General features: G+C 45.5%; 1 protein-coding gene and 1 long non-coding RNA gene across 2 annotated transcripts in view; one reads left to right on the forward strand and one right to left on the reverse strand.

Moving 5' to 3' along the window:
• Positions 1-312: 312 nt before the first annotated feature.
• Positions 313-20,461, reverse strand: part of C8b (complement C8 beta chain) — a 35,068-nt gene continuing 14,919 nt past the window's right edge. Inside the window, exons 6-12 of the mRNA XM_013146241.3 lie at positions 19,243-19,440; positions 14,729-14,969; positions 13,222-13,350; positions 10,236-10,399; positions 3,971-4,124; positions 2,643-2,711; positions 313-681 (exon numbers count right to left, since the gene is read on the reverse strand). Of these exons, the coding sequence (XP_013001695.1) occupies positions 530-681; positions 2,643-2,711; positions 3,971-4,124; positions 10,236-10,399; positions 13,222-13,350; positions 14,729-14,969; positions 19,243-19,440 (1,107 nt within the window). The 3' untranslated portion in view covers positions 313-529. The remainder of the gene's footprint in view (positions 682-2,642; positions 2,712-3,970; positions 4,125-10,235; positions 10,400-13,221; positions 13,351-14,728; positions 14,970-19,242; positions 19,441-20,461) is intronic.
• The window catches only part of LOC134473085 (uncharacterized), a 54,586-nt gene continuing 40,492 nt past the window's right edge, over positions 6,368-20,461 (forward strand). Inside the window, exon 1 of the long non-coding RNA XR_010043202.1 lies at positions 6,368-6,520. This is a non-coding gene — a long non-coding RNA (uncharacterized LOC134473085). The remainder of the gene's footprint in view (positions 6,521-20,461) is intronic.

Here is a 20,461-nt window from a genome sequence, read left to right on the forward strand (position 1 = left end):
TTTAGTAGGGCTGATAAGAAAGAGTATCTACTTTGGGAGGTGAACAGAGACAGTGGCTGCCACATAGCAATCATCCAAGAAACATGCGCTGCCATAACTGCTGACCCTGATCCTGTCCTCGGCAAGGAAAGAACAACTTCACATCCATTTGTTGGTTCATTAGGAGGCACTTCTTGTGGCCATCATCCTAGAGGGTGGGACTCCCTGGTGAACGATCCCCAGACAGTTCTTGGCCAGTGGTAAAGGAGAATGGAATACAAGCATAGCATGGGCAACAAGAGTCTTAAAAAACGCCCTCTGAGGGAACTTCAATGCTTTTGCTTAATCCTCTATTTATTCAACTCACTGTGCATTTCACAAGCTAACCACTCTACTTCAAGGGCCTGGATGGGGCTGCCCTCTGACTTGGGCTGGCCGCTGCAGGAGCTGGAGTGGGGTGGGTTGGGGTAGGGTGGAGAGGGGTGAGGCCTGGGGGGTTCCAGGACAGTGCGTGGTGGGGTGGTGTCATCTACCAGAAGTGCTTCTTCCCCTAACAGGGGACTGTTTCCGACGCAGGGCCTCGGCAGGGGCTGCCCCCACCCTGTGGAGGTGGATTGTTGCACTGTCTGTATCTTGTTTTTACACCCCCAGAGCACGAAGACCAGGTGGACCAACAATTCCAGTTTCCATTGATGGGAACATCTGCAAGAAAAGAGGTCAACACACATCACTTAGCCATTATGATCATACGGTGGCCCGGAGTGGGGCAGGCGGAGTGGCATAGGTCTTTGGGAATCTGAGTCACTGACCTCGCCTCTCCAGTCAATGTCTTTCTCTGTGGTCACTGTACTACCCTGTGCTCTCTTCCCACACAGCATGTGCCATGCTGCTCTTCCTGCCTAGGGCTGTCTTGCCTAGAGCCGTCTACCCCTCTCTAATCACCAGATCCATTCTATTCATCCTTCAGATCTCATCAAGGGTACGTGTTCTTAGGGAAATTGTCCAATACCCCTAATTCTCTATTGGTTTCCCATATTTTATGTTCAGAACAATTTTGTAACAATTGTTACATCTGAAACTTAAGATGCACTGATAGGGTAACACCATGACCTTGAGCTTTTCTTCTATTGTGTAGTCTCTGTGGTGATAGGCACTGGATCAGATTTGTCACCAATGAGCGTCAGTACTCAGATGGGCACAGAGAAGGCCCTCAGTAAACATCTGTTAAGTGGATGGATGAATGGCTGCCAGCTAGAGGGTGCCGAATAGGTTTTTTAAAAAAAATCTATACAATGTGAGCTATACCGTCTGCTGTGAACATAATGGGTTTCTTTTTGAGAATTAATTAATTTTATCTATGGTTAAATATTCCAAGTACTAATACAAACAGTGATGTGTTTTAAATGTGGTGACGGTGGACACTGGTGCTCTCTACTCCTTGACATTTGCCTTTCACTTGAGGACTTTTCTTCCATGTGATTTTGGGGCTCAGACTCAGGGTCTCTGTGTGCAAGGCTTTACCACTGAGTTATGCTTTTAGTCCTAGTTGAAGAGGTTTTGAATGTTGATGAGACTATGTATAGTAAGTTACTCAATCATGATACGGCATGTGTCTAGCTTTGCTACTTCCTGTCACTGGCTCCTGTCAGATTGGTGGGGGCACTGGATTCTTATAGAAGCATGAACCCTACATGCACTGTGCAAGTGAGTTTCTAGGTTGTGCGCCTCTTACAAGAATCTAATTCCCAAATATCACCCCACCCTCTACCTGCAGAACAATTGTCTTCCACAAAAATGGTCCATGGGCCAAAACATTTGGGGACTTCTGCTTTATATGCCTCATTAGAAAGTCAAGCCAAATCCACTAGGTAGTTAATTGATCATCTCCATTGTACAGATGCAGAAATACAGCACAAATGGATGACTGTCTTGCTCAAGATCACAGTTGGTTAGCAGTGCAGTAGAAATTCAAGCCCACGTTAAGTCAGCAAGTGCCTACTGTATAAGTATCCAATAAGTTTTTCCTTTTTATTGTATGTTCCATATTGATTTTTAACAGTATCATCAAAATGTCACAGAATGGGATGAAAGGGAGAAAGAAAGAAGTTGAGCGGTTAAACTGACAAAAGAATTTTGGAGCTAGAAGGGAACTTTCATCTAGCCTTTCATTCGTTAATGCCATGTATGTCACAGAACACACACAAACCAGAGAAACTTGATTCCTACTCACAGAGGCAGAGGAGATAGATTTCTCAGCTGCCTCCAAATGCAGAGTGCTGAGAAACCATGCTATATATTTCAGGTCCATTGGCACCTACAGGAGGAATGAATTAATTCCACCCAGGAGCTTAAAGGAATTTTGACAGAGAATGGACATTGGTGCTGGATTTTGAGGGCTTAGTACATCCTTACTAAATAGCAAGAATTTAAGTATTTCAGAATGAGCCAACAAGTACCCAGAATGTCATGCTCTTGTAGTTCTGTGACAAGAGGCGTTCTCAAGTGTGAAATAACGCAATGCAACATCAAAAGCCAGGATGGACCTCCCACTTGCTAGCATCCAGAATCCTACTGCAGCCCCCACCTTAGTCTTGTTCTTTTGTTTTGTTCTCTGAACTTCCCCAGAGTTCTCCTTTCTAAACAACTCTCAAAAGGATCCTTACTTTTCCGGTAGGTGATCTCACAGGCCGGTCCTTGGAAGCCAAGGGGACAGATGCACTCACAGTGGGATCCTGAAAAACCAGGAGAGGCCATGAAACACACCATGAGAATCACAGGTCCTGGGCTCAGCCCTCTACATGAAAGTCATTTCATTAGGTGACTTCAGGGCACGGCACCGAGTTGAAAGGTTTATAAACAGTAGGCTCAGTGCCAAAAATACCTTTGTTGAGGGCCCTCTCTCATAAAAGTGTGTTTATTGCCATCATAGGGAATTACAAGGTCTTGATGAGGAAAATTACTTATTAGTTCACGTTCAACCCACGTTTACAAACTTGCAGGCTTCTGCTGTGGTGGCCTCACTTAAGCCAATCGTTACCAATGTCCAGCATCATGTCATTGCTGAGTCTCTGCTTGAGGACCTTGGGGATGGGGAACACACCACTCTTCATGGTTCACCTCATTCTAATCAGTTCTAAGAGCTTGTAAGTGATTCTGATGTGAATAGGTAACTTGTCACCTTGGAGTTGTGTAATCAGATCACACAGGATATCTTTACAGAGTTGTTCCTCAGTGTTGGACCCTGGCTTCCTATTCTTCACCTCCACTTATAGCTTCAGGTGGGCTCCAGCTTCCAGGTCCAGATTCTCATAGGAGCAAAGGGTCCTTCAGTTCTGGACCCAGAATGTGAGCTGCAAATGTGACCCACACCCTCACGCAGTGGTCCTGGGCTCACGGCGAACGTTAAGCTTTGCTCTCCCTGTATGTGTTTTGCTCAGATCCATCCTGCATGAGAAACTGGAAGCTGCAACTGAAACCTTTCCCCTTGAAAACAGGTCTTCGGTGACAAGTTTGCTGCTGGCTATGTCCACATGGGCCACAACTGGCTATAATCAAAGGCTTCAGGTGTCCCGGTTGGGGTATTAGGCTGGACCCTGCCCAGTGCCTTGGTAACCCTTCACAGTGGAAGCAGGGTATTCCCAGCCACCACCCCTCCCAGTTTTCCCCACCCACTGCAGTGGTCCCAGGAGTTCTCACTCAATTCTATTGGCTGATCCTTGCTGCTGCCTTCAAATCTCACCTCATATTGGTCAGGCTCCCTGGGTCTACGGCCACCATGTGCTCTCAGCTGCATTCAGACCTCAACTAACTGCTCCTGTCACTCACTGTGCCTCTGAGGCTGGAACCCAGGCATCCTAACAGCTGGAGGAGTGTCCCCTAGCTGCCTCCATCCTGCCTCCTTGGGAAACAGAAGCTGGCAAACAGCTCACCCCAGAGCCAGGCTCCTCCAGATAACAGCCCCCCAGGGACCCCAGCAGCCTTGAAATGGTACCTTTCAGGACAGGGACTCCATTGCCTTGGCAAGGGGCACAGTGGCAGGAGCTGACTTCCCTCTGGAACTCTTCCAGGGCCTGCTTCATATGCTGTCTCACTGTGCTGGAGGAGGCGAAATCCGAGGCTGTCACTAGTTCATACAGAGGCTCTACCTACAGGGAAAAAAGAGGATGGATTTCAAGAAAAAACATTCATTGAATGAGGCCTGAAGCCAGACCACCATGGGTAGGGGGTGGTATGGAAACTGGTTGTGAGTCCTCTGGAACAGGAAGGTTGCTCTGTTTCTCCACGCCATCTGCACAGATTAGCTCATCCCAGTTCAGATCAACAAACACCAAACAAGTAAGTGCAAGATATTCAGCATAAATAACAAAACTCCTACTCCTGAGAGGATTATAGACCATATCTGACTTAGGTGGTATTTCAACTCTGGGAGAGGACACAGATGAGCTGCATTTCGTAACACTGTGACCATTTTCTGGAGTACTGCAGTGTTCTGCTGCACGAGTCTATTGTGTACCATTGGGCAGCTGCGACAAGGCTCAAGCCAGCTCCTACCTGGCCACCATCACAACGAACCTCTGACCCTACAATACTGCAATTCCAGGCTAGGATGTCCCGCAGAGTGGCTGTACCAGATGCATCTTCAGTTTATGATATATTCAGTTTACAATGGGTTTAATCCCATAGTATGCCGAGAAGCGTCACAGCAGTGATAGCAGAACTTGCAGCAGAGAGTAGGTGAGAGGGAGTACGTGATGCTTGGGCCCCGGACTGGGGTCCAGCAGCTCTTTAAATGTACTTTAGCATTATTGTCCCAACACCACTGTCCCTCCAGACCTTTTAGAAACATTCCTATCATGTCAGGAAGCCTTTCCCAAGTACTTCCTTCCATGAAAAATTAGATTTCACTGCCATCAGGGACAAATGCCAGGGGATGGAGGCCTGAGTAGGACATGACAGCAGCAGAAGCTGGGTTACAGCTGTCAGAAACACAGCTGCAGAAAGTGCAGGTGCCAGGCCCTCATGGAGGTGGGTGTGTGGGTGAGAAGACCAGAGACAAGGTCTGGAGAGAGCATCAGACGTGTGCCGCCTCTCTTGGCTCTGGCTCCAGGGCCAGGTTCCTCTCCAGATTTTGGTTATGATCCTGCCCCAGTCCAGCCCACTGGAGAGTTTAGGGTCCCCCTAAATGCAGGCAATCATGTCTAATAGAAGCCTCCAGTGGGAAGAAAATTGCTTCCATTTCTTAATGCATCTGATGCTGACCTTCACACCAGTGGGCAAAGCAAGCCCTTGGTGGTCCCATTGTCTCACCGGCTTGTGGTCAATGAATTGATCCAACGGCTATTTGCAGAACTGTCCGGCCTGCTGGTCACACACAGGGAGGGGGCCGCAGTGGAGGGGAGGGGCTGCTTGCTTTACTCCAAGGTGGAGCTCTTCTAACAGCTTGCTTTTGCTCCCGACACCTCAACGTGCGGCCCTTAACCACCTTGGCCTTTGCCTACCAGCACCGAGACTGCACACGGAAGCAGAGGAGTCACCAACAGCCACACTGGAATAAACTCTCTGCAGAAAGCCTGCTCCAGATATGTGGGCCCCAGGGGTCCACTAATAGGGTCTCCTTTACCTCACATAGTATCGAGGATTAACCCCATTTTCTGGAAAGCATAAGTAACCTGAGCAAGGCCACACAACTCATAAAATAATATAAGGCCAAGATTCTAGTCCAAGGCCAGTGTTTTCCTCCTCCTTCACTATGACTACAGCATTGATAAAAACAACTTGATTACTCCCACTGCCAATCTGGACTCCAGAGTTCCCCCAATTTTGCTAATGGTGGTGGTTCTCTTGGAACCTAACAGCCATACTGCCACACTCCACAGCTCCCCTTTCAACCTGAGGATACAGCTTAGGGCTCCTGTTGCTTTATTGTTCTTTTTTTTTTTTTTTTAAAGACTTCCTCCTCTTTTCTTCCCTTTTTCTTCCTTTTCTCTCCCTTTCTCTCTTTTTCTCTTCCTGTTTACCCTGTACATTTCCCCAAATACTCAACCCTAAGTACCCCTTCTCCTCTGAAGGCGATACTCACCATATTGCTGCAAGGAACTGCTAGGCAATCTCTATTAAGCACAGTGGGACATGGCCCTTTAGTGATGTCACCAGAGCTAGGGTGTGTGGGGTGCTGAACTTTCCAGCTCACACACATCACCTCGCCTTCACAGCAGTCTTAGCAGGGGTAGTCGTCAGTTTCCTCATTGTGAAAGGCAGGCGGAGGCTCAGGAAACAGGAGGACTGACAAAATTCACTTGTAAGTAGGTAGCAGGAAGGGATCTGGGCTGGTCCTGCATGGGTCTCTTTCCTCTGGGAATGTATTTTTAGAGAAGCGGATACACAGATGTTTACACCAGATTGGTGCATCAGTGTGATCTTATAACACTCTGTTCACTTCTCACGAGTAAACACTCCCTGCCATGGCTTTCTGTGACCTCTGAGGAGCCTGCTGTTTGGGGAGCTGCAGTGGACCCAGCTCTTCTGCCCTCGCGCCTTTAAGGTATTTCCTTTTCTTTTTTCCTTTTGCTATTATAGCCAAAAATGAATGTCTTTATATGCACATTGTTTCCAAGTTTTCAAACTAGCTCTTTAGCAGACCCTTGCATTTGGTGTTACTGAATCCAAAGCTAAGAATTTAAAAACGGAGATCCGCGCATATGTTCTTCCCTGAAGGGTGCAGCCACATCCTATCCTCACCCCAAAGTGCCCATTTCCTCACCCTCTGTGTTCTTAAGTATTATAGATTTTAATCATCATCAACTGGACAATTGAGGAATAAAATTGTGCTGTAACTTAAATTTTTTATTTTTTTACTACTAGAGAGGTTAAAATTTTTGTATGTTTATTAGCCTACTGAAGCTTGTCCATTTCCTTTGAAATGTCTCTTTCTGTTAAATTGCCACATGTTGGGAAATACCTTTGTGGCAAAAAATATTTTTTGTGTGTGTTATCTACAATTTACTTGTACTTATTTGAAATTCTGAAGGTTTTTTTTTTTTGGAAGTGAACTCTATCAGCCTAATTTTGGCATTCTTTAAATGTTCTCATGGATGGGAATATTTGCTTTTAGAAAATCTTTGAGTAACTTGCTTTCAAAAAGGGTTACAATTTTTCAGAGGCAGTTAACACATAGGAGAGCTGCAAGTCCTCAAGGGCAGGCTTGTACATAGTAGGGCTGAAGTTCCTCAGAGAAAACTTGTACATGATAGGACGACAGTGCCTCCAGGACAGGTTTGCAAATAGCAGGACTCCAGTTTCTCAGAGGCGTGACTGCACAGACTAGGACTGAAATTCCTCAAAGATGGACTTGCACATAGCAGGGCCACAGTTTCTCAGGGGCATGCTTGCACATAGTAGGACTGAAATTGCTCGATGGTGGACTTGCCCACATTAGAGGGGCAGCTCTGCAAAGGCAGCCTTGCCCGTGGCAGGACTCCCCTCCTTACAGGCATGTGTGCCATGTGACTTGCTCTAACCAGTGAAAATCACTTCCGCTGAAATTTTCAGTTCAGGGCAAGAAGATCTTGGAGATCTTGGAAGCTGATGCCAGCATAAAGTCCCCTCATAGGGATCCCAGAGTAAGCACACAGAACACAGTCCGCTCAGTAACCCTTACTCCACATCTTGTGTAACTGAGAGGTAGGCTCTGCTGGACTGAGGTTTGAAGGTCATTTCTCTGTATGTGACCTCAGTGTCCTGATTGCTACGTGAGACCATTCAGTATCATGTTTTTCTTTCTAGCCCAGGCAGTGCCAGTGCCCCAGACACTGTTTCTGCATCAGCCTGCGGTCTGGCTACCCTGACTTAATGCAGAAATGCACTTGAGAGAGAGACATCATGCCTCAGATCACCATTTAAATACAAGACACTCCATTACACTGGAATATCTGATAAGCATCATTTTTTAAAAGAATAACTGTGTTCCACACAATATTCGGGAAATGCTCACACTAAAAGATTAATCCTTGTTTATCTGAAATTCAAATTTAACTGGATATTTGCTAAGTCTGGTGAAACTTTTTGTGATTCCTTCCTGACCTGCCAGTGTCTTTGAAATTCTTCACCTGTTAGCGGCCATCTGATCAAGTCACCAGCTTTTTCCTTCAGAACTAACAGTTGCTGCTTTTTTTACCTTTGGGCATTTCACAGTGTAAACTTCTACGGACAGGTTGAGTTTATTCCTGTAGGTTATGTTTGTTCCTAAAAACAAAACATTTCACCACGATGTGTTTCAGGATCGTTTCGTTTTGTTTTCAGGACTTCTGCCTAGTTTTCAATGAGCTGCTCATTTTGTATCATCAGCTCACAGAACCCTCTCCTATTATGGCCTTGATTAATGTGTCTTCACATTTAATCTTGTCTCTTTCTCAGAAGGAAGTCTTTGTGTTTTAGATTTTCACTTCTGTACTCTATCCATCATATTTCTTTTCTGTCATTGTTTTAATCTCTTTGTCTTTTGTTTCTGTATTATAAGAACATTTTTTATGGCACCTTCCACATCACTGACTCAATTTTCTGCAGTGTCAGTTCTGTTCTTTATAGTTTCCAATGCGGGTTTTAATTCTGCTATTGTGCTTTTGCTTTCCCATGTTTAGCCACTTCTCTTTCATCTGATTAGTGTCTAAACATCTCAGCTATTTTTATTTGATAAATTCTTTATTTTCTTGAATATATTATCATCACAAAGAAAATGCATTCTAGAATTTATTTCTATTTTTCTGTCTTATAGACATATGCTTATTTTCTGCAGCTTGAACATAATTTCAATCTTTCATGTTCAAAACCTCTTTATATGTCTATTGCTGTTTCTTAATTCCTCCTGGAACCAAGAGCCACCTCCCCACGTCTGGCTTACCAGTAAATAGTGCAAACAGGCTCTTCTGTGGTCTCCTTCCCTGCCTATTTGATGGCTATAGAAATCATGTCTCAGATCTCGGTTTCAGAGACTCATTAATGTACTCAAGCGTTAGCCAACACTCTTGTATCTAGGAATTGCTTATCTAGTGAGCTAGAAAATCAATTGTCACTACAGTCCTTGGTAAGCTAGCTCTGCAGAGAATTATTCTGAGATAATGGGAAGCCTTATGCAGCTTTCTCTTCCCAGAAACTGTGCATAGAAGTGAAGACACCTGAATGTATGTCTCCAACACGGGTCAGGCAGGTGCAAAGGTGGACAGTCACCTTTAACCCTTTTGCCTTGCCCACTCCTACAGCACTCCCTGTAAACAGCACAGATTCTCTAACTCACTTTGGGTGACGTCTATGCTTGGCATTTGACACCCCTGCCTGTGCCCAGGCAGGTAACCCAACCTCACTGAACAACCAGGGCTTTCCCTTTGTTGTCAGTTTTCAAAAATATTCAGAAGAGATACTTCAGCAAAAATCAAAACCCAGGAAGCTATTCTCCCTGAACTCTCTGGTCTCTCCCATGTCCTGCTGTGATGTCAACCATTGTCACCAGACATCAGTCAAGCCCAGAGTTTTCTGGAGCTGCCAGCCTCCCTTGACTGCCTCACTCCCTCTTGTGATCAGAGGGACTGTGCCCAGGGTGTCACTGTTGAGGAAGTGCAGAGGAGAAGATGTGAGTGGCAGCTTTCTTGTTCTGCAGAAACTTTGCATTTGACACATAAAGATACTGTGGGAAACTGCCAGGGTTGGAGACAACAGCATCTCGTCAAAGTGTCAGACTCAGTCCTCGCCTGTTACTGAAAAGAGGATGCTCAGCAGGTGGACAATGGCCCACAGTGACTGCAGACACCAGTGAGAAGAGTGCAGTGTAAGGTAGGCTCTGGGCGCCATGCTGAAGTTCCCATAAGCGGCACCTATCTCACCGATACATGTGATAGTCCTGTTCCAACAAAGGTCCTTTTAGTTTAAGATTGGAGATCTCTTCTTGTTTTGGTGACGCGTGGTTGGGATCATTATTTTTTAATCCATTGAACCCATAAGAATATCTACAGGGGAGGAAAGAAGTCAGTTCTCCTATCTACAGAGACTCTTCAGCAGGGTTTTAGCAACCTGGGGACCCAGTGGGAAGGAGATGGGTCTCCATATAGGACTCAGCAGGAGGTTCTAATCTGTTCATCCCAGATACATTCTCTACTGTAATGAATATGTTTCAAGATCAGGGCTGCATCTTACTGACCTGCATTCCATACCCTGGCTCATGTGGGCCTCTGTAAAGGAGGCGGGCGTGGGTGGGATGACTGGAGTACCTTCACTTTGACGATGGCTGGGTTGTACTGCACAGCATCTCCCCACTCCTGCATCAGCTCAGCGGTCGGCAGCTCCTTGTAGGCCAGGGTGGTGATGTGTTCACTTGCCCCTCCCCGCACAAGCACCACCAAGTCCTCCACCATGGTGCTCCTCTTATTTCTGTCTGGAAAGGACAGGAAGAGCTGGCATGTCACAAGAGGATCCACTTGCACACCTTGGAATTTTCCACAGCTCAACTACAAGTTGGGTGCCATGATATTCACTGAGGTTGCTGGGAGATATGGGAGAATAAGATACATTCCTGCCCATGAAGAAGTCAAGAGGAGTGGAGCTAAAGGATTGCTCATCTGGTCACATCCGCTACAAGTCAGGGGCAGGAGGAGGAAAGCGCATCCATCACAGCATGCACAAGGGCCAGGCATGGAGTTAGTGCGGGGAGGGGCAGTATAAATACATAATGGATTGTTAAACAGATGGATGACAGATGAGACTGACGGATTATGATAAAAGACAGGTAATAGATTGGTAAATAGGTAGACAAATAGGTAGGTAGGTAGACAGTTAGGCTGCAATATTTTGTTTCACTTGACAGAAGTTGTATGAGCCAAGCATTATTAACTCTACTTGACAAATGATGAACTTCATACCTGGAATTATTAAGACACTTGCCTAGGCCTACATAGCCAGCAACTGAAACAGCCAAATTGTAAATAAAGCTGGCCCTGTTTGACAGCATCTTCTCCTGGGTCAAATGGTATTCCTGTCACCACACTGGTCCCTGGAGGTGGAGGTGGTGGAGGTCGCCCAGGGAAAACTGAACCTCACCTCTCACCCCTGTCACCCTGCACACACATAGAAGCCTGAAAGGGTTTCCCTTTGTGTCTTGAGCAAATCATTTTTTCCCCCTCATATATAAAATGGATCCTCTGCATCAAGTAAAGAGTAAATGAAACCATAACAATTAGCAGTTATTGACCACTTATGTCAATCATTGGCCTGAATGTTGCATATGCAGATGTATTTTAATCTTCAATATCCAACAGTAACAACATAAGCTTTGTTTTACAGATAAGATAACCAAGTGTGGTAAAGGCAGCCTAAGGCCTAAGATAGATGCCATGTATGGGAGATGACTGAAGCGTTATGCTTTGTGGAGAACGAGCTGTCTGTGTAACACATGCTTACTAAACAGTTCCTCCTACACAGTGATTATTAGCTTACCTTCCCATGGAGTTGCCCCAAAATCTTTCAGTAATAATAGTGAGCCATTCCCATTCTGATTTGAATGTGTATGAAATTAAGTATCGGTTATAATTGCTTGAGAGAAGGAATAATCCCAATAACCATCAATAGGCCAACAAAGAAAAGATGATGTATTTCTACAATAAAAGATTACATAACAATGGAAGTTAACTAACTATGGATATATCCAAAAGCATGATGTGAAATGAAAAATGTGGGACTGAAAAAAACTTAAATTCTACTCAAGTTTAAAAAAACGAGCACCACAAAGGCATATTGTAAGTGACACATTTGGTTCTAAAACTCTGGAGACAGAAAGGGACATAGTTCATCTAGAAGCAGGGATAGTTATAGGCTGTCTCAGAAAGGGAAAGAGTGTGGTCAACGGGGGCTGAAGGCTGCTGCGGAGCAGCAGTCTATTTGGTGAGCTTTACAAGTTTCCTTTAAGGAGAATCTATGTTCCACACACTCAGCTCACCACAAAGAACAGACAAACAATGTGAGCGAGTCAGCCTCAAGTGCAACGGTTGCTATAGAGTACTAGTGTCTTAGTTACTTTCCGCATTACTGAGACAAAATAACTGCCATGCAAAGGACAAAAGGTTTATTTAGCTCACAGTTTGTAGAGGATTCAGTCCATAGCTGGTCCAGGCTTCAGTGCAGTGTCATAGGAGAGGGGCATTGCAAAGGAGAAAAAAATCCATGGTGGGTAGAAGGCAGCAAAAGCAGAAAGCAGCAAGTGATGAGTGATACAAGCAGACCTTTTTATGTCCCTTAGAGTCTATCTAGACTAAGAGCAGGTAGCACTCACTCCTGGAGTGAGGCACCCTAACCCGAGCATTGCACTAGGAATCAATCCAAGCATCACATCCTGAATCCCAGGATCACACAGCTGAGATCCAGTCACTGCTGAAAAGCTCCACCTATGATTGCATGAGGCTTTGAGGGGACATCCAAATATATAACATAACACGCAGTTAATTTCTGTGGTGGTTATTTTACTGTGTTTTGTTTCAGTTGTGGGGCTCTTCACAGGTAGACCCAGGCACCAGTCTAGCAGGCAGTACAGCTGAAAACAGAAATCTGTTGAACACAGAGAGCTAGAGACCAAAGCACTGCTCATCAGCTGCCTTCCTACACTGCTTGCTTGAGTCCCAGTTCCCTGGATCACTTCCTCAGTTCCCTGCTCCTGGACATGTAGCTCTGTAGCTCAACTGGCTCAATCTCCATCTCAGGTCTGGCCCTTCCTGTCCTTTGGGCTCTGCAATCTGACTTGTAGCTTGGCCTGTTCCATCATCTCCCTATCACCCTTTACTCCAGGGGCTACTGTCTTCCTCTAGCCTCGGGCCCCAGCATCCGACTCCTGGCTAGGCCAGCTCAGTCCCTCAGCGGAATGATATTGTTGGGTCATTCTTCTGGCCTATACATGACTACAGTGTTAACACTTTGTTCTCAAGTTGTCATTCCCAGACTTTCTCCCCTAGGCAGTCCTCCCTGAGGTTCCAGTTGCCTTTGATCCTTCTGTTTTTCACCTACCACGTGTGGGTGCGGTGCCGATAGTAAGCAATGGATTCATTTTGTATATCAGCACACAGTACGAGCTGAGTGGATGTTTATTGGCTGGGTTATTATTTTAATTGAAATGCCCCGACGTGTCTAGTACTTAGCTATGGGAAAACCAGGACCAGGAGCATGATGGAGGGAGTGAGTACAAGCAAGGAAGACACATAGCCCATCTCTCACCTTTGATTTCACTGAGGATCTTCGTACATCTGTCATCTGACACACCCAACTTGACGCTGACACCTTTGATGTTACCACCAATTCGGAAATCATGTTTGGCACAGTCAAGGATGTCATTAAGGGAATAATCTGAAGGAAGCAAGGAAAGAGGTCTGTGACCTCCACGGTAATTCAGTCTGTCCCCTTTCCTGAGGTTGACTCTAGCAGCCTCACACTTCCTGGCTGTCCCAGGGACTTGGGTTGAAATAAACAGCCTGATAACAAGAAGTGTAGGCAGCCATAAGGACCTCATAGAGATCAGGCTCATCTTCCTGTTTCACCCTTCTCGTAGAATGCTGGATGCCTTCACAAAGGAGAAGTGCTCAGTCATCCGCTAAGAGGAGGACTCCTTTGTAAGTCTCTTTGTAGGTCTCTCCAGTGAGGACAGTGCAGCCGCAGCCCATCTGCCCTCCCTGACTCACTCATAGGAGCACTGTTACAGAGAAAGGTATCCCAATCATGACAAGATGGAGGTCACACTCACACAAACATACATTATATGCCATTATATGCCTGCCAGCATATTGGGCCTGTAACAGCCTTGGCTCAGTTCTGTAAACTGTGCCCTGTGGTAAGTCACATCACCTGACAAGGGCTGCATGGGAGGGCAGAATGCTGGCCTGGAGTGCAGGTCTCACCCCACACTGGCATTGATGATGATCATAAAGACTGGGGTATCTGATAAGTTCTAAGGCTTGAGGATTTAATATTAGCCTGAAGACTATGGAAATAATTTGTGGCCTTGTTCCTGAAAGTGTAGTCTGTGGACAAGAAGCACCAACATCAAATCTAAGCCTGGGAGAAATTCAGCATTTTGAGTCTCTTTACAAACCTACCTAATTGGAACCCATGTCTTCTTTAACTCACATTCACATTAAAGTTTGCATGGGAGTCAGTGGTCATAGGATCAGTGTCTGGCAGTAACATTAAAAACACAAAATATAATTTGGAAGTAAAACTGATGGAATACACTAATACATTGGAAGGAAAGAAAAATAATTGAGGTAGATCCCTAGGTTTTTGTCTTGAGCCACTAATTGCATTGTGGAACTATTTCTGAGATGTTACTCATATAGAAGAACCATATTTGCAAAAGAAAACCAAAACTTCTGTTTGTGGAGCATGTGGTGGGTACTTGACCTTGGCATGGAGTTACCAAGGAGACATTTTCACATAAACTTTTGGAAGGGATTCAGGGGGGCTGTGTGAGGAGCTATCTGCTTGCTGAAAGCACTTAAAGGTGTGGCATGGAGTGGGACTACACAGAGAGAGTCAGAAGAGACATCTCAGACAGAAGGCAAGTCTGGGAGCACTCACGCTCACAGTTAGAGGAAGAGGCTCTGTAAATACAGCTATGAGGGTACAGCCAGGTTGGCAGCCAGAAAGCCAGAAGCGTGACTTAAAACTTCTCTTCTGACAGCAGGATGAGACTCACGCCATCAGGAAAGCATGTCCCTTGGGCAGTCACCTGCTTGCTCCATGGCCTCTTGGTTCATCACAAGTGTATACTCATAAACGCCGCCGAGCACGGCCTCTGTGATGTAGTGGGTGCCGAAGTCCCGGAAGAGATCTCTGTACTCCCCATAGCTGTATTCCAGGGGCAGCTGCCTGACTCTCTGCAGGAACTCATAATGCAGCATTAGGCTTCTCGACTTCAGCTTGTAATGTGCCACATCAAGGTCAGAGCGTGCATGCAGAAACTTGCTTTTCTACATGAAATACCAACACGGGAAAACCAGACCTTTAAAGTTAGGAATCTGGAACAAGAAAATGAACTTCACCAATATCATCTGATGTTCGTGGCCCAGCGTTGTCGCTTTTATGATTCCTTCAGGATATATGCAGGAAGACAGTCTCTTTGACAAACTCTCAGCTCCCGTACGTATTACAATGTCCTTTTCAGTTTGGAAGAGCTTGCTTGAATGCCCTTCCTTACTACAGCAAGCACTGTGCAAGGCAGACAGAAACAGGCAGGGTGGGCCAAGGGGGCCAGGTCCTGCTCTGATGAGAGCCAGCTTGGCTCACCTACAATCCCAACCTATTTACTTGTGGTTTTAAACTCTGAAGGAAAACCACTGAAGAAAAACTAAACGTGATCCAGCAGGGTGGCTCAATATGTTCATGTGTGGCAGGCTCAGGAAACTGCAGTCTGCGCACCAAACACAGTACATGGTCTGCTAAATAAAGTTTTATTGCCTTCATTCCACATTGTCTGCAAAAGTAAATTCTAATGTCACATTACAGTGGCAAAGTTGAGGAGTTGCAGCAGATACCCTATGGTTCTGAAAAGCTTGAACTGTTTACCATCTGGTCTTGTACATCAAAGGTTTACTGTTTTCCTGAGGTATGGGGTAGACTGAAAGTTGGCAATGCTGGTGAAATACAAGTAGGTGTTACAATTTGAGAGAAGGCCATAATAAGGGTGTAGGGAGAGGAACAGGAGAAAGCAGACATATCTGTGAGGTACATTCTGTTCCAATTCTAAAGCATTCAGCTCTGTCCATCCATTTGTGGGTTTCTCACTAGGTCCTGTTTGCTTCCTGGCTTGTTTGCATCCCATACTGGCTTAGCTCAGTGGCTCGTGACTCTTTGGTCCTATGCTGTCTATCCAAGTGGTCACTTGGGACTCTGTTCATGACTTTTCGAAATCTTTTAGGTCAGAGATTCTCAACCCCTGGGCCATAGGTTGGTACCAGCACAGGGCCTTTCAGGAGCCAGGCTGCACAGGAAGAGGTGAAGTCAAGCCACAGAAAGGGCATCTGTTTTTACAGCCAGTCGTCATAGCGGGAATTCCTACCTGAGCTCTTCTACCTCTTCCGGATCAGCAGAGGCATTATATTCTTAAGAGCACAAAATCCCACCATGAACTAAGCCTGTGAGAGACCTCAGCTGTGTGCTACTTTGAATCATCTCTAAACCACTCCCCTATTCTAAAGTCCACATAAAATTGTCCTTCATGAAAACTGTCCCTGTGACAAAAAAGTTGGAAACCACTGTTTAGGGTCTCAGGTTTGTAAAAGTTGTCAGAAACAAAATGGAGTTGATTGTGTCCACACTAAGTGAAAATAAGCAACTAAAAATAAATGAAAGTAGGAGGCTATGAAGAGAGGAATCCTATGGATACTCGCCCAGTACTGGTGACTGTCACAAGTCTTTGCCTAAATAGCAAAGACTACCACTGCTTTACACAAAAAGTATTCCTTTAAGGACATTCATCTGCAGCTATTATTCAACCTCGAACTGATTTCAGCCACGTGTCAGTCCTCATGGCCAAGGATTTATGTTTAAAATATCTTACGTAGTCCTTTTCAGTGTTGCCTTGAAATGCTTCCCTTGCTTAACCTCCTTGACTACGGGTATTGTTTATGGTGGAGGTCACACTGCTATCGCCGCGCTGTAGCTTCCCAAGTAGACCTTATTATCTTTGGAATGTCAGTGATGGTTACTTAGGTTGAAATACCATTAGGCAGGCTGCCCTGCTGGGCCCTTCTCTCTCTAGCCTGCTTCCACTGCCCCAGTTGGAGTCGGTGTCCCAACACTGCTAGTATCACAATGATGCTTCCTCAGACCTAAAACCCCACGCTGGTTCACTGTTGCTTCCAGGATAAAACCAAGCCCCTTACTTTGAATACACACCCTTCACCACGCCTGTCTCCCCAGCAGCCTCTCTGGCCTCGGCACACTCCTTCCCTCTCTTGCTACCTCACACTCCACTTACCCCTCAGATCCCTGCTTGGCCACTGCCTCCTCCTGGGTGCCGTCCCGCCTGTCCCAGATGCATCCTCCTTTCATAATACTGAACTCTACCTCGCTCTATCTTCTTCAGAGCACACAGCGTACTGTGTTACTGACAGGAACACTTAAGAATGGCAGATCCATTCACATGCTTACCTTCCTCTGAGCTGTGAACACGAAGGCGAGAACGACTTAGTTCAGGTTTTATAGTCAGCTAGGGAAAGGAGTTCAAAGTTACCCAACAGAAAGAAGTGATAAACATTTAAGGAGACGGAAATGCTGATCTCGTCAACTTGATCATTGTGAACACATTTAAAATCAATAAAGTAAGTTCCAGTGGAAAAAAGTAATCACATGATACTTGTGATCAGATCTCGAGTCTCTGGCACAGCGCCTGGCACTATATTAGCATCAGTGAGAACTTGGCAGGTGAGGAGTGGGAGAAGGAGAGGGTAAGAAAGCAAACCACTATCGCCTGGCCAATAGTCTGTCCTGTCCTTTGTGACCATGGCTCAGTCCTGAGCACCTGCTGAAGGTCATTCTTGTCTAAAGATAAAGAAATGAGCCTCTGCCCCCAAGCAGTTTGCAGCCTATAAGGTGGAGGAAGAGAATCAGAGATGGTGTTAGTCTGGCTCCTGTTGACCACGTATTTCCTACTGGCTCACCTCCTGTAGCAAGTACCTTTCTGAACTCCTCTGTGGATCATTTTTCTCATGTGGGTCATTGTGTTTCAGTTTTCATCTTTTCATATCCCGCTCCGATTAGTTTTCTATTGTATCACTCCTGTGTTGAAAACTCTCACTGGCTAGAGAATAAAATGCACTTCTTCCCCTGGAGTCCAGGGATCCTCAGATCTCCCCAGCATAATCGTTTTCTACTCGTTTCTCCTCTCTCCCCAGAGAACCAGTTTTGTCCTTCATCTTTTGGGTAACAGGAGCAGATAGCATGATTGGACTGGTGTCACAGAAACACTTACCTAGCAGAGTATGTATGCGAAAAGCAACTTGGAAGACAGGGAAGCTGGTTGGGCAGAACAAGGGATGACAGGGTCTGGGCAGCCTAAGATGAAACAGGATTTAGGATAAGAAGTCAAAGACTAATACTGAAGCATTTAGTGACTGTCTTAGTGACTTTTCTCTCATTGAGGAGGCAAAACATCCGATGTCCAAAATTAAGGGAAGAAAAGTTTATTTAGCTCACAGTTTGTGGAGGTGTCAGTGCATAATCAGCTGGCACCAAGGCAGGGTGGCATGGAAGAGTAGAAATAGTTCATTGTGGTAAAAGATACCAAAAGCCACAAGAGTGAAAGAGAGGAGAAAGTCTCTTATATTGCCTGAGGGCCACCTTCTTTGGAGCGTGTGTAGCACTCACACTCCGCAATCCCAGCACTAACCAATGAACCACTCACAAACTCTAGATTCAGGCATCTCAGCAAAGCCTGCCCTCACATCCATGACTGCATGAGGCTTTGAGGGGATATCTAGATACAAACATTAACAGTGCCCAAAATGAAATGGAGCAGAAATAAGAGCCAAATATGATTCTAAAGCTTGGAAAAACAGATGAGAGAAATACCACTAATATAGATTGAAGATCCAGAAGGATAAGTCTTCTTCATTGTGTGGGCAAGGCCTTCAGGTGAGGCTCTCCACAGGATTGGTGGAGCTGATCTGGAGATCATCAAGAAGGGAAGAAGCAGCACTGATGACTCATGGCTGGCCTCTGCAGGGACAGGCAAGTAGAAGAGGCACAGGATGATGGTAGAGTAAGAAGGAAAGATGACAGTGACAAAATAAGAATGGCATGGACACTGGCTCAGGAAGGAAATTGATGGAGGAGCAGAAACAAATCAGAAGAGAGGGAAGAATTGTGCAACTCACCGAATGCTCTGAGAAGTCAGAGAGGTCATGGGTGACATTCCAGACATGTGTCTGGGACAGAAGTCAGATTGTAGTAGGTCAAAAAAATCTCCCTAGATGTTTTGTTCTGACACCTTAAGCTTATTCACAAATAAAGAGAAGTGCTTCCTAAGAAACAGCAGAAATGATTATGGAAGGTCATCTTTGTTTGGCCTCTCTAAAAAGTAATGTAATAAAAAGCCAAGCTATTTTTTAATGGAAAGATTTTCAGGACAACAGAAATGTCATCAGTGTTAGTGCTGGGAGTAATATGAAGTACAGACATATTTGTGGGCATGAAAGTTCAAAAGAATACACATAAGTGTAAAAGCAACAAAAGCTTACTTACGGTATCAGTGAATTGTTTGATTCTACTAATATAATTCTTGCCTTGATCAGTTTCCATATTGATGCCAAGTTCAAATACAGTTGGTATTTTAAAACCAAAGCTGAAGCTAGACTTGCTAGTTGCTTTCTCTGTGACATTGAGTTCGAAATCTGTGTATGACTCATATTCTTTCAGTGTGAATTCATATTTGCCTTGTGTCTGAAGAAAGAGAAGATAAAATGCTTTTCATTTCTTTTGACTCAAACCAATTCCACAGACATCCACTGTATTCTTACTGTGTGCTAGGGCTGGAGTAGAAGCTCTAGACACAGGAAAATCAGGGCTCCTGAGCCAGTAGGGGAGATGGACCTACTCAGTGCTGTAGTAGGGCTTGGACATCCATTCTTGACTTGGATTTCTGCTGGTGGAAATGCTAGGGGTATTCTGAGTTTGGATTCCACAGAGCCAGGGAAGTCAGAAAGAGTAGGATATGTTCGAGGAGGCACAGTGGTGTTTTTGTGATTGAATCAGAAGATGTAAGAGTGAGCAGAATCCATAGGGGTTGTGAGAGGTCACTGGGGTCTTAATTATTTGCTCTGGCATGGGAGCTTATGCAACCATGACCCAACAGCTGAGGCCTATGCTGTCATTCTGGAACTGCATGAGGGTTGGATGGGTAAGCGTGAGGGAAGCCTGAGCCTAGATCAGAACACTTCAACCCAGAGGAGGCACAGTTCCTCTGACATTAGAGGCTGTAGAGGTGAGTCGGGCGCCTCATAGAAAATGTACCTGGTCCCCATGCTGCTTTTGTGCTTTTATTGGCCAATAACCATGGGGGCTTCCAGGACAGGGAGAGATCAAGGTGGAGGGAGGTAGTGCCCAACCTTGAGAGCTATGCATGTTGGACCCAGAGATTGCCATCAGGACTGTGTAGTCCAACCACCTCATTTACAGGTAAGGACTGGGAAAGGAGCTTAGCCTAAAGTACAACTGGAGCCTTATCTGGTGGCAAATGTGTGTGTGACACAGGAACCCAGTCTCTGCTAAATCGCACTCTGAGAGACGTGCTTCTAAGCTTGTGCATGACTCACTGCATGGGCTGACATCAGCGCTACATTTTATAGCTGAATGCTTCTAACAATGCCTGGTTTGGTAGGCAGGTACCTGGCAATAATGGTAACCAGAAGAGTTAGCTTGGACGGAGGACTCACCATTAAACCAGGAGCTGTGCTAAGCCCAC

This window comes from Cavia porcellus, unplaced genomic scaffold (assembly GCF_034190915.1).
Source record: "Cavia porcellus strain 051 isolate PalLab524CR breed Dunkin Hartley unplaced genomic scaffold, mCavPor4.1 scaffold_25, whole genome shotgun sequence".
Lineage (NCBI taxonomy): Eukaryota > Metazoa > Chordata > Mammalia > Rodentia > Caviidae > Cavia > Cavia porcellus.